Genomic DNA, 14,636 nt, shown 5'->3' with positions numbered 1-14,636 from the left:
ACCTTTGCAGGTCTTTTCCTTCGTGGATGTTTAGTGTCGAACATCCCGGGGCAAAATGTGCTGAACACCAAATCATTTCAGAATCAAGAGGGCAGACGGTGAATGTCTCATCCAAAAGACAGCACCTCCTACAGTCAGGGCCGGATTACGGGCCTGAGGCAAACTGATCCAAATGGGCCTATAGTTATGTTTGTTCATGGTGATTACATTACATATATGATTCTGATTCTGAGTATGAAAACATAGGCCAGTATATTCAACAATGAAAGCATATATTCTGTATCAAGTAGGTACATATTCTGGCTCTGGTACCGTTGCAGTACTAGATTCTTGTACATATATGCAAATTTCTCTCACTAAAACAGGCTAGTACCTATTCTGTTCTGTATATTGGTACATTAGTGCATATAGGTACTCTTCAAAAATAGGTATGTACACGTTCGGTCAATAAATAATATTTTCCTCAGTCTTGTTTTTCCTCTCATAAGAACATAAGAATTAGGAACAGGAGTAGGCCATCTAGCCCCTCGAGCCTGCTCCGCCACTCAACAAGATCATGGCTGACCTGGCCGTGGACTCAGCTCCACTTACCCGCCCGCTCCCCATAACCCTTAATTCCCTTATTGGTTAAAAATCTATCTATCTGTGATTTGAATACATTCAATGAGCTAGCCTCAATGCTTCCTTGGGCAGAGAATTCCACAGATTCACAATCCTCTGGGAGAAGAAATTTCTTCTCAACTCGGTTTTAAATTGGCTCCCCCGTATTTTGAGGCTATGCCCCCTAGTTCTAGTCTCCCCGACCAGTGGAAGCAACCTTTCTGCCTCTATCTTGTCTATCCCTTTCATTATTTTAAATGTTTCTATAAGATCACCCCTCATCCTTCTGAACTCCAAAGAGTAAAGACTCAGTCTACTCAATCTATCATCATAAGGTAACCCCCTCATCTCCGGAATCAGCCTCGTGAATCGTCTCTGTACCCCCTCCAAATCTAGTATATCCTTCCTTAAGTAAGGTGACCAAAACTGCACGCAGTACTCCAGATGCGGCCTCACCAATACCCTGTACAGTTGCAGCAGGACCTCCATGCTTTTGTACTCCATCACTCTTGCAATGAAGGCCAACATTCCAATCGCCTTCCTAATTACCTGCTGCACCTGCAAACTAACTTTTTGTGATTCATGCACGAGTTGACCGGGGAGATGCCCCTCTCTTGGCGCAGGGCAGTCATCGTCCTGCTGCCTAAGAAGGGCGATCTCCGCCTCCTTAAGAACTGGCGCCCGGTCTCCCTCCTCAGCACGGACTACAAAATCTTCGCCAGGGCGATGTCTGCTCGCCTTGGTGCCGTGCTGGACCACATGATCCACCCCGACCAGTCATACACGGTCCCGGGCCGGACAATCCACGACAACATCCATCTGGTCCGGGACCTCATCCATTGCTCCCAGGAGGCTGGTCTGTCGGTCGCCTTCCTATCCCTCGACCAAGAGAAGGCGTTCGACAGGGTGGATCACGACTATCTGCTCGGAACTCTGCGCGCTTTCGGGTTCGGGACGCATTTCGTCGCCCGGATCCGACTTTTGTACGCCGCCGCGGAGTGTCTGATTAAGGTTAACGGGTCCTTGACGGCGCCCCTTCGCTTTAGGAGAGGGGTGCGCCAGGGATGCCCCATGTCCGGCCAGTTATACGCTGTTTGCGTGGAGCCTTTCCTGCGCCTCTTGCGGACGAGGTTGACGGGACTGGCTCTGCAAGGGCCGGGCGTGGAGGTCGTCCTCTCGGCTTACGCCGATGACGTGCTCCTCGCGGTAGAGGTTCCCGCTGACCTGCGGAGGATGCGTGAGTGCCAGGAGATTTACTCGGCCGCGTCCTCCGCCAGGATCAACTGGGAGAAATGTTCCGGACTCCTGGTGGGTCAGTGGCGGGTGGACTCCCTGCCGGAGGAGCTCAGGCCTTTTGCCTGGAGCACGACCCATCTCCTCTATCTGGGAGTCTACCTTAGCCCCGACGAGGAAGCCTGGCCGGCGAACTGGCAGGAGCTGGAGGCCAAGGTCGCCGCTCGCCTAGGGTGCTGGACAGGACTGCTCCGAGTGCTGTCCTACAGGGGTCGAGCGCTAGTCATAAACCAGCTGGTGGCCGCAATGCTGTGGTACCGGCTGGTCACTTTGACCCCTCCCCCTGCGTTTGTCGCCAAGATACAGAAGAAGCTGGTGGACTTCTTCTGGAACAACAGGAAGCACTGGGTCTCTGTCGCGGTCTTGAGTCTCCCGCTTGAGGAGGGCGGTCAGTCGTTGGTGTGCGTCAGCGCCCAGCTCGCGACTTTCCGTCTTCAGACCCTGCAGAGATACCTTTACGTCGAGCCCCCTCCTAGGTGGTGTGCTCTGGCGAGGTATTTCTTCCGCCAGCAGCTCGACCTCAATTATGACACGCAGCTCCTGTTTGTGAACTTGGGGGGTGCCAGGACCGCCCTCCGGGAGCTGCCTGTCTTTTACAGGGAACTCATCAGGGTCTGGAACAAAGTCTCCACCAAGCGCAGCTCTCCGCCGGCTGGAGTGGCGGCCGTCCTGCAGGAGCCGCTGCTCGGGAATCCGTACCTCCACGGCCGAGGCTTCATGTGGCGGTCGGAAGAGAGGGCTGTGGCTGGTGAGGTGACCAGGGTCAGGGACCTGCTCGATGGCGGAGGAGCGGGCTGGATGGCGCTAGTCACGCTGGCGCGGCGTCTAAATTCTGCCAGCGTCCGCCATGCGGCCGATGCCATCGAGTTGCTAAAAACAGCTCTGGGCCCTGACTCCGTTAGGTGTATCGAGGAGGCTCAAGCACGTGGGGAGATCCCGTCCGAACTGACCCCCGTCCGGACGGAATTCCTCATCGGCGCCGGACCCCGGAACCTCCCTCGGGGGCCGGCGCCTCACAACTTGAGCCGCCTCGGGGAAATCCCCTCCGTGCCTTTCAGTTCCGCGCGGAGGGGTTTCCTGTACGGGCTGCTCATGCACACCCTCAACTTTGCCATCCTCGCCGGCCGTCCGGACACGCCATGGCGTACCATCTTGCCGTCCGGAGGAGGCGGGGGTCCCCGATGGAGGGCACTCTACGCGGGGGTCCTCCCACTATTCATCGGGGACTTGGCCTGGAGGGTGGTGCACGGAGCAGTGCCGTGCAACAAATTTTTAAGCCGGTTCACGGACTCCCAGGCCGCCTGCAATTTCTGCGGTCTGGAGGAGTCCGTGTTCCATGTTTTTATTGAGTGCACAAGGTTGCAGCCCCTGTTCCATTATTTGAAGGGGCTGCTCCTGAAATTCTGGCTGCACTTCAGTCCCACTCTCCTGATCTTTGGGCACCCTGTGCGGAGGGGAGCGGGTAGGTCCGAAGGCCTCCTCGTAGGACTGCTCCTGGGCACGGCCAAGGGTGCCATCAGCCGGTCCAGGCAGCGGGCGGTCGAGGGGGTCGTTCAACCTGACTGCCTGCCTCTCTTCCGCTCTTACATCCGGTCCAGGGTGTCCTTGGAGATGGAGCACGCGGTGTCCACCGGTACGCTCGCGGCCTTCCGCGAGAGGTGGGCACCGGAGGGACTGGAGTGCATCATCACGCCCGGCAACCAAATTTTAATTTGATTTTACGTTTTAAAGTTAATTTGTTTTAATTGCCGGTGCTTTTAGTGTCCCCTTCCCTTTTATAGGGGGCACTGGGGAAAAATTGTGATTTTAGTGCCCAAAAAAAAAAACAAAAAAAAAAGAAAAAACACAAAAAAAAAAACACAAAAAAGGGGGAAAAAAAAAATGGGCCTTGTAAATGTCTGGAGTGTCACCCAGGTTGGGTGGCACCGTTTAATGTTTTATGTTTTCACAGATAAACTCAAAAGAGTTTCATGCACGAGTTGACCGGGGAGATGCCCCTCTCTTGGCGCAGGGCAGTCATCGTCCTGCTGCCTAAGAAGGGCGATCTCCGCCTCCTTAAGAACTGGCGCCCGGTCTCCCTCCTCAGCACGGACTACAAAATCTTCGCCAGGGCGATGTCTGCTCGCCTTGGTGCCGTGCTGGACCACATGATCCACCCCGACCAGTCATACACGGTCCCGGGCCGGACAATCCACGATAACATCCATCTGGTCCGGGACCTCATCCATTGTTCCCAGGAGGCTGGTCTGTCGGTCGCCTTCCTATCCCTCGACCAAGAGAAGGCGTTCGACAGGGTGGATCACGACTATCTGCTCGGAACTCTGCGCGCTTTCGGGTTCGGGACGCATTTCGTCGCCCGGATCCGACTTTTGTACGCCGCCGCGGAGTGTCTGATTAAGGTTAACGGGTCCTTGACGGCGCCCCTTCGCTTTAGGAGAGGGGTGCGCCAGGGATGCCCCATGTCCGGCCAGTTATACGCCGTTTGCGTGGAGCCTTTCCTGCGCCTCTTGCGGACGAGGTTGACGGGACTGGCTCTGCAAGGGCCGGGCGTGGAGGTCGTCCTCTCGGCTTACGCCGATGACGTGCTCCTCGCGATAGAGGATCCCGCGGACCTGCGGAGGATGCGTGAGTGCCAGGAGATTTACTCGGCCGCGTCCTCCGCCAGGATCAACTGGGAGAAATGTTCCGGACTCCTGGTGGGTCAGTGGCGGGTGGACTCCCTGCCGGAGGAGCTCAGGCCTTTTGCCTGGAGCACGACCCATCTCCTCTATCTGGGAGTCTACCTTAGCCCCGACAAGGGAGCCTGGCCGGCGAACTGGCAGGAGCTGGAGGCCAAGGTCGCCGCTCGCCTAGGGCGCTGGACAGGACTGCTCCGAGTGCTGTCCTACAGGGGTCGAGCGCTAGTCATAAACCAGCTGGTGGCCGCAATGCTGTGGTACCGGCTGGTCACTTTGACCCCTCCCCCTGCGTTTGTCGCCAAGATACAGAAGAAGCTGGTGGACTTCTTCTGGAACAACAGGAAGCACTGGGTCTCTGCCGCGGTCTTGAGTCTCCCGCTTGAGGAGGGCGGTCAGTCGTTGGTGTGCGTCAGCGCCCAGCTCGCGACTTTCCGTCTTCAGACCCTGCAGAGATACCTTTACGTCGAGCCCCCTCCTAGGTGGTGCGCTCTGGCGAGGTATTTCTTCCGCCAGCAGCTCGACCTCAATTATGACACGCAGCTCCTGTTTGTGAACTTGGGGGGTGCCAGGACCGCCCTCCGGGAGCTGCCTGTCTTTTACAGGGAACTCATCAGGGTCTGGAACAAAGTCTCCACCAAGCGCAGCTCTCCGCCGGCTGGAGTGGCGGCCGTCCTGCAGGAGCCGCTGCTCGGGAATCCGTACCTCCACGGCCGAGGCTTCATGTGGCGGTCGGAAGAGAGGGCTGTGGCTGGTGAGGTGACCAGGGTCAGGGACCTGCTCGATGGCGGAGGAGCGGGCTGGATGGCGCCAGACACGCTGGCGCGGCGCCTAAACTCTGCCAACGTCCGCCACGCGGCCGATGCCATCGAGTCGCTAAAAACAGCTCTGGGCCCTGACTCCGTTAGGTGCATCGAGGAGGCTCAAGCACGTGGGGAGATCCCGTCCGAACTGACCCCCGTCCGGACGGAATTCCTCATCGGCGCCAAACCCCGGAACCTCCCTCGGGGGCCGGCGCCTCACAACTTGAGCCGCCTCGGGGAAATCCCCTCCGTGCCTTTCAGTTCCGCGCGGAGGGGTTTCCTGTACGGGCTGCTCCTGCACACCCTCAACTTTGCCATCCTCGCCGGCCGTCCGGACACGCCATGGCGTACCATCTTGCCGTCCGGAGGAGGCGGGGGTCCCCGATGGAGGGCACTCTACGCAGGGGTCCTCCCACTATTCATCGGGGACTTGGCCTGGAGGGTGGTGCACGGAGCAGTGCCGTGCAACAAATTTTTAAGCCGGTTCACGGACTCCCAGGCCGCCTGCAATTTCTGCGGTCTGGAGGAGTCCGTGTTCCATGTTTTTATTGAGTGCACAAGGTTGCAGCCCCTGTTCCATTATTTGAAGGGGCTGCTCCTGAAATTCTGGCTGCACTTCAGTCCCACTCTCCTGATCTTTGGGCACCCTGTGCGGAGGGGAGCGGGTAGGTCCGAAGGCCTCCTCGTAGGACTGCTCCTGGGCACGGCCAAGGGTGCCATCAGCCGGTCCAGGCAGCGGGCGGTCGAGGGGGTCGTTCAACCTGACTGCCTGCCTCTCTTCCGCTCTTACATCCGGTCCAGGGTGTCCTTGGAGATGGAGCACGCGGTGTCCACCGGTACGCTCGCGGCCTTCCGCGAGAGGTGGGCACCGGAGGGACTGGAGTGCATCATCACGCCCGGCAACCAAATTTTAATTTGATTTTACGTTTTAAAGTTAATTTGTTTTAATTGCCGGTGCTTTTAGTGTCCCCTTCCCTTTTATAGGGGGCACTGGAAAAAGGAAAAATTGTGATTTTAGTGCCAAAAAAAAAAAAAAAAAAAAGGGCCTTGTAAATGTCTTGTGTGTGTCATCCAGGTCGGGTGGCACGGATACATGTTTTATGTTTTGTAGGTTAACTCAAAAGAGTTTCATGCACGAGTTTCATGCACAAGGACCCCCCAGGTCCCTCTGCACCGCAGCATGGTGTAATTTCTCCCCATTCAAATAATATTCCCTTTTACTGCTTTTTTTTCCAAGGTGGATGACCTCACATTTTGCGACATTGTATTCCATCTGCCAAACCTTAGCCCATTCGCTTAACCTATCTAAATCTCTTTGCAGCCTCTCTGTGTCCTCTACACAACCCGCTTTCCCACTAATCTTTGTGTCATCTGCAAATTTTGTTACAGGACACTCTGTCCCCTCTTCCAGGTCATCTATGTATATTGTAAACAGCTGTGGTTCCAGCACCGATCCCTGTGGCACACCACTAACCATCGATTTCCAACCCGAAAAGGACCCATTTATCCCGACTCTCTGCTTTCTGTTAGCCAGCCAATTCTCAATCCATGCTAATACAATTCCTCTGACTCTTTTGTGTGGCACCTTATCGAATGCCTTTTGGAAATCTAAATACACCATATCCATCGGTACACCTCTATCTACCATGCTCGTTATATCCTCAAAGAATTCCAGTAAATTAGTTAAACATGATTTCCCCTTTATGAATCCATATTGCGTCTGCTTGATTGCACTATTCCTATCTAGCTGTCCCGCTATTTCTTCCTTAATGATAGCTTCAAGCATTTTCTCCACTACAGATATTAAAACTAACCGGCCTATAGTTACCTGTCTTTTGTCTGCCCCCTTTTTTAAACAGAGGCGTTAGATTTGCTGCTTTCCAATCCGCTGGTACCTCCCTAGAGTCCAGAGAATTTTGGTAGATTATAACGAATGCAGCTGCTATAACTTCCGCCATCTCTTTTAATACCCTGGGATGCATTTCATCAGGACCAGGGGACTTGTCTACCTTGAGATCCATTAGTCTGTCCAGCACTACCCCCCTAGTGATAGTGATTGTCTCAAGGTCCTCCCTTCCCACATTCCCGTGACCAGCAATTTTTGGCATGGTTTTTGTGTCTTCCACTGTGAAGACCGAAGCAAAATAATTGTTTAAGGTCTCAGCCATTTCCACATTTCCCATTATTAAATCCTCCTTCTCATCTTCTAAGGGACCAACATTTACTTTAGTCACTCTTTTCCATTTTATATATCGGTAAAAGCTTTTACTATCTGTTTTTATGTTTTGCGCAAGTTTACTTTCGTAATCTATCTTTCCTTTCTTTATTGCTTTCTTAATCATTCTTTGCTGTCGTTTAAAATTTTCCCAATCTTCTAGTTTCCCACTAACCTTGGCCACCTTATACGCATTGTTTTTTAATTTGATACTCTCCTTTAATTCCTTGGTTATCCACGGCTGGTATTCCCTTCTCTTACCGCCCTTCTTTTTCACTGGAATATATTTTTGTTGAGCACTATGAAAGAGCTCCTTAAAAGTCCTCCACTGTTCCTCAATTGTGCCACCCTTTAGTCTGTGTTCCCAGTCTACTTTAGCTAACTCTGCCCTCATCGCACTTTAGTCCCCTTTGTTTAAGCATAGTACGCTCGTTTGAGACACTACTTCCTCACCCTCAATCTGTATTACAAATTCAACCATACTGTGATCACTCATTCCAAGAGGATCTTTTACTAGGAGATCATTTACTATTCCTGTCTCATTACACAGGACCAGATCTAAGATAGCTTGCTCCCTTGTAGGTTCTGTAACATACTGTTCTAAGAAACAATCCCGTATGCATTCTATGAATTCCTCCTCAAGACTACCCTGTGCGATTTGATTTGAGCAATCGATATGTAGGTTAAAATCCCCCATGATTACTGCCGTTCCTTTTTCACATGCCTCCATTATTCCCTTGATTATTGTCCGCCCCACCGTGAAGTTATTATTTGGGGGCCTATAAACTACGCCCACCAATGACTTTTTCCCCTTACTATCTCTAATCTCCACCCACAATGATTCAACATTTTGTTCATTAGAGCCAATATCGTCTCTCACAACTGCCCCGATATCATCCTTTATTAACAGAGCTACCCCACCTCCTTTCCCTTCTTGTCTATCTTTCCGAATCGTCAGATACCCCTGTATGTTTAATTCCCAGTCTTGGCCACCCTGCAACCACGTTTCAGTAATGGCCACCAATTCATACCCATTTATAATGATTTGTGCCGTCAATCGTATTGTTTATTCTATTCAACCTATTTGGGAGGCCTTATATTTTCTTTCCTACATTTATTTGGTGGGCCTATGTTCTTTGGTGGGCCTGCGCCCTATGGTTAATCCGTCCTTGCCTACAGTGCCACGTTCTCTCAGTACTGCACTGAACTGTCAGCCTAGATTATGTGCTCAAGTCTCTGGAGCGGAACTGGAACCCGCAACCTTCCAACACAGAGGCGAGAGCACTACCCATTCATCATCATAGTCAGTCCCTCGAAATCGAGGAAGACTTGCTTCCACTCTAAAAGTGCGTTCTCAGGTGACTGATCAGCCCAATATGGGAATTACAGTCTCTGTCACAGGTGGGACAGACAGTGGTTGAAGGAAAAGGTGGGTGGGGAGTCTGGTTTGTCGCACGCTCCTTCCGCTGCCTGCGCTTGTTTTCTGCATGCTCTCGGCGATGAGACTCGAGGCGCTCAGCGCCCTCCCGGATGCACTTCCTCCACTTAGGGTGGTCTTTGGCCAGGGACTCCCAGGTGTTGGTGGGGATGTTGCATTTTATCAAGGAGGCTTTGAGGGTGTCCTTGAAATGTTTCCTCTGCCCACCTGGGGCTCGATTGCCATGTAGGAGTTTCTACACTGAGCCATGGCTGACACCTGAATGTCAGCTGGTTTTCCCCAGTTGCCCGCCTTAAAATGGCACCAATGTCAATAGAAGCTCCGCCGAGCCTCTAGTTCTTTTTCATTCACATATTAGGAAATGGATGATGGTGAGGGTGAAAGATAGAGACAGCCAGAAAGAACAGAATAAAAGAGAGAAAGCAAGCCTGAATAAACAAAACCAACCAGCTTTATTTCACACTTCCCATCCACTAGCACAATCTAGTTGCTTTGCATAACCTTTGAGGCAAGGAAACATTGCAAACAGTTCCTCCAATTAATTTCCCTTTTTTCAAAATATGTTTATGCTTTTTTTCAAGCTGATCAGGGCAGGGGATGTTGATGCTGGGGAGTGGAACGGTGTTGGTACAATTTACTGCTGGTGCCCATGACACACAGTCAGTCAGCTACAACAATTCAATGCTGTCTCTGGACCAACCATGGGCTTCAGATCCAACCTCACAGCAGTGCCCACGACTGCATCAACGTGACATTTTCATTCTCTGATAGCCAGCTACAAGTGATTTCTCCAATAATAACATCATAATAATTAATACAGTAGCACGGGTTTTGGCATGTTTAAAGAAGAACCCCGGGCGCCCTGCTTGCCCATCATAAGAAGGCAGGGGAAATCAGAGGGGGGCAATTGAGTGGCATCATTTTAACTACCCCTCGCCCCAGCATGGTTACCGACAGGCGGGGGAGTTAAAATCGAGGACTCAGTTACCCATCATCCCAGTCCTTGTTGGCCTCCATTGGGTCCCTGTCCCACAACAAATTAAATTTAATACCCTTGCCCTTGGCTTTAAATCACTTCATGGCCTCAACCCGACCTTAACTCTGAAATCTCCTCCAACCCTATCCCCCATCCCTCCTGAACATTCTCCTGACTCTGGCCTTTTGTGCAACCCATCTGCCCTTTGCTCCACCATTGGCTGCAGAGCCTTCCGTCACCTGGGCTCAAGTATCTGCAATCCCCTTCCTAACATCAACCAACATCACTGAAACAGATGATCTGGCCATTATCACATTGCTGTTTGTGGGAGCTTGCTGTGCACAAGTTGACTGCTGTGCTTCTTCTGTTACAACAGTGACTACACTTCAAAAGCACCTCATTGGCTGTACAGCACTTTGGAATGTCCTGAGGTTGTGAAAGGAGCTATACAAAGGCAAGCTCTTCCTTTCTTTCTTAAATCTCCCTAACTTCTGAAACTCCTTTAAAATCCTTTTCAAAATCCATTTTGTTCAACCAGGATTTGGATCATGGCCCCATACATCTCCCTTCCTGCCTCAGCGCTCATATTTCCTAACACCTATCTGTGCGGTGCTGTGGTACATTCTTAAAGTTGTGGATGGTGGTGGTGTTATTGCAAGCATGCTAACACGTGACTTCATTGTACAATATTGGCTCACAGTACATCTTCAGCATACCACTGTCACAGATGGATGATTCACTGCATTTAGGTAACTGATAATTTGCATTCTAGGTACACAGGTATATGCATATTGTACCAGGGCAGTGTGTAATGTTCTCCTATCAGTTTGTTTATCTGATGTCTGACGGCCCATTAACTATGGCAAATGTATGCTGCCAGTGCCAGATATCTGAATCCTGCATACTCACACACTCACATAAGGTGACTGATGGCCGGAACACACATTGTTTCTCATATTCCTCCTTCTAACGTACGTTCCTTTTATCTCTGCTTGTACAAAAAGGCTGCACATAACCAGAAGCAGTATGTGCAGGGTATCTAAGCTGTGACCCTTGGCACATTGTGAGAAGCAGATTATGAAGATTCTGAGCACAGAAGGACTGAGGAAGTGTTGAGGTTGGAATCTTATGTCTAGTCTCTTTTACATTTTGTTCTTTATCTCTTTGTTCACTCATTCACTGCCTCAAATTAACAGTGATAGTTCTATAGCTGTCCAAGGAGAGTCAATACTACTGCCCACTGACCAGCCCCAACTGAGCATTTCTCAGGAGCTGCACAACCCACAGCAACAATGGCAACTGTAATGTATTTGCTTCAAGGGTTCGTTGCTTAAGAATTGATAGCAACACATTGCTATTAAGAACTAATAGGTTTATTAGCAAAGGTTTAACAATCACACTACACATTACCAGTTTATCCACCAAGCTCACAAACACCTGCCTCATCGTGGATCCCCTGAAGCCAACTGGCTGGGGTTTTATTGAGTCTTGTGAACATCACATGACTGTCTAAGCCATTCACAACTCAACAGTTCTACAACTATTTTAATTGTAACTTTAACTCAAGTGTCCCACTTTGGCCTCGGCACTAAAACCACAAATTTCCAAATAAAACTTTAATGGAAACTTAGATCAAATTAAAATTTGGTTGGCGAGGGTGATGATGCACTCCAGTCCCTCCGACGCCCACTTATCGCGGAAGGCTGCGAGCGTACCGGTGGACATCACGTGCCCCATCTCCAGGGAAACCCTGGCCTCGGATGTAACTACGGAAGAGAGGCAGGCAGTCGGGCTGAATGACCCTCTCGACCACCCGTTGCCTGGACCGGTTAGTGGCCCCCTTGGCTGTGCCCAGGAGCAGTCCTACAAGGAGGCCCTCGGACCTGCCCACTCCCCTTCCGCACCGGGTGGCCAAAGATCAGGAGTGTGCGACTGAAGTGCAGCCCTACAACTCTTTTGGAGTAAACAAATAAACATTAAATCTGGGGGACACTCCAAACAATTCCCAAGGCCTTCTTTATTTTTGTTTTTTTTGTATTTTTGTAGGTTTTTTTTTGGTGTTTTTTTTTAGGGCATTAAAATTCCATATTTTACAAGTGCCCTCTATAAAAGGGGAGGGGGACACTAAAAACCCCGGCAATTAAAACAAATTAACCTTTAAAACATAAAATCAAATTAAAATTTGGTTGCCGGGCGTGATGATGCACTCCAGTCCCTCCGGCGCCCACCTCTCGCGGAAGGCCGCGAGCGTACCGGTGGACACCGCGTGCTCCATCTCTAGGGACACCCTGGCTCGGATGTAACCACGGAAGAGAGGCAGGCAATCGGGCTGAATGACCCTCTCGACCATCCATTGCCTGGACCGGTTAGTGGCCTCCTTGGCCGTGCCCAGGAGCAGTCCTACGAGGAGGCCCTCTGACCTGCCCGCTCCACTTCCGCACCGGGTGGCCAAAGATCAGGAGTGTGAGACTGAAGTGCAGCCCTACAACTCTTTTGCGGGGGAGGGAGACAAAATAAACATTAAATCAAGTGCCCCCTAATCTGGGAAACACTCCAGCCACTTTTCAAATGCCCTTTTTTTTTGTATTTTTTTAAACTTTTTTGGGTTTTTTTGTGATTTTTTGGGGGGCAATAAATTGCAGCCCTACAACTCTTTTTGGGGTACAAAATAACATTAGATCGAGTGCCCCCTGATCTGGGGGACACTCCAGACACTTATAACAGCCCTCTTTTTTTTGTTGTTTTTTTTTGTATTTTAGTGCAGCCCTACAACTCTTTCAGAGTAAACAAATAAACATGAGGTCAAGTGCCCCCCGATCTGGGAGACACTCCAGACACTTATAACAGCCCTCTTTTTTGTTTTTTTTGTTGTTTTTTTTAATTTTAGTGCAGCCCTACAAACTTGTGAGCATACTCACAGGTGAATACATTACAGAAACATTGGGTGCAAGGCGAGGGAGGGGGGCGGTGCAGAGGGGCGTGTAGTTGGCTGTTTACTCAATTTCAGGAGAGAGCCCAAGCGAAGAGGAGTAAGCCCAAATGACATGCAAGCTGCAGCCCAGATGGCTACCTTGAAGTTGCTTTCAGTTTCTGAGCCCAGGGATTCGGTATACACAGGGTCTGTATACAAGTGTAGTGCAAGTGGCCTGCACAGTGTGGGGTCGCCTATAAAGGAATCCACACCTGTGCAGTGATGCATAACCGTCTGAGCGAGCAGCAGGCCACCATGGAGAACCTCGGTACTCCACTCCCCTCCCAGCTTGGATACACGGGTTCCTACAACCTCCTCCGAACTAATGACATACCTTCAAAGCTCAAACCACCTTCACACTTCTCACATTACAGAATCTATCAGTGCAAGAGGGCTAGTTTACACACTGTTGCAAAAACATTATAATTTATTTAACCTCAAGTGGTGCTTGTGTCACAGAAAGTAATTCCCAACAAACTCAGAAAAGAAAAGATCTTGGGAAGCGATACTTTAAAAGCATTGTTTCCAATTTAAGGACATATGTTTATAATTTCCTTGACTACCTGTTTCACATTGTTTTTTATTTTCCCCCTCACTAACTTAAATTCTCTGAACGAAAATTCCACACACCTGGGAGTGCTGTGACTCAGAGTGTAATCCAACCCCTCACCTACATGCACCTACCTCTTCCCGATGTTGAAACCAGAAAGACTGATGTGAGCACGACGTGTCCCATGGCATTTAGAAATCGTCTTAAAACCATTCTGGATTGCGTTCTTTCCTTTTGCCGTACATTTTCTTCTCGGTCTCTTCCTCGCTCGCTCTGCCTCTCTTGTTTGTTCGCTTCTTTTTCTTCACAAGCCCGGCGCTCGTGCTGTGTTGCAGTGCTCCCAGGCTTTTGGACATCTGCGAATCATACCTTGCCTTGTCATTTCACATTCTCCTGCTGAGTATCGGCAGCCTTGATTGCGAAAACATTTTTTTTAAATAGGAGGATGTTATGCACATGCCTTCAGGGAAGAAGAGATATTTATCTCGCTGCAACAAAAACACAGCAAAGTGTTCATCACTGACTCATCGCAACAATAATTTAACTCTCTGCTAAGTGCTGCAAAGCACCCTTTGGTGCTGCTCACCAGAATAAGGAAGAACTTGCATTTCTACAGTGCCTTACACAACCTCAGCCTCAGCCACACTTTTTGTAGTGAAGTCACAGTTGTAATGTAGGGAAACACAGCAGTCAATTTGCGCACAGCAAGCTCCCACACACAGCAATGAGATAATAAAGCAGGTAATGGAGAGCGCTGGCTCGTGCACGTGATGCAGGGACCGGTCTGTGTGCTGGAACGGGTAGGCCCGAGGCACGCGAGATTCCAACCCACCGCAAACCTTCGCGCTTCTGGTTTGAATGGAGACAGAACGGGGGCATGGAGGGGGAGCTGACCAATCCGCTCTCAGGAGGTGGGTCAGTCGGTAACAACTTTTAAGGAGGCTGCGTGCCTCCATTTTAACAAGATTTTTATTTTTAACTTATGTCGGCCGGGTTTCCCGGGCCTCTGAAACGGGATAGCCGGCAGGTAAAAGGAGAGAAGGGCCGGTCCATAAGGTAAGTGCCTTTACAGCACTGCTTGTGGGCCAGGAGGAGCAGCAGTGTTTCCTTTAGGA

At 50.6% G+C, this 14,636-nt stretch overlaps 1 protein-coding gene across 1 annotated transcript in view; it reads right to left on the bottom strand.

The window, feature by feature from the left end:
* Positions 1 to 13,797, bottom strand: part of crfb16 (cytokine receptor family member B16) — a 71,151-nt gene extending 57,354 nt beyond the window's left edge. Inside the window, 1 exon segment of the mRNA XM_070884031.1 lies at positions 13,656 to 13,797. Coding sequence (XP_070740132.1) covers positions 13,656 to 13,734 — 79 coding nt within the window. The 5' untranslated portion in view covers positions 13,735 to 13,797.
* Positions 13,798 to 14,636: the final 839 nt, after the last annotated feature.

Source organism: Pristiophorus japonicus, chromosome 6, assembly GCF_044704955.1.
Source record: "Pristiophorus japonicus isolate sPriJap1 chromosome 6, sPriJap1.hap1, whole genome shotgun sequence".
NCBI classification, from domain to species: domain Eukaryota; kingdom Metazoa; phylum Chordata; class Chondrichthyes; family Pristiophoridae; genus Pristiophorus; species Pristiophorus japonicus.
Note: the sequence above shows the minus strand (reverse complement) of the source record. Positions and strands in the feature narration are given on the sequence as shown.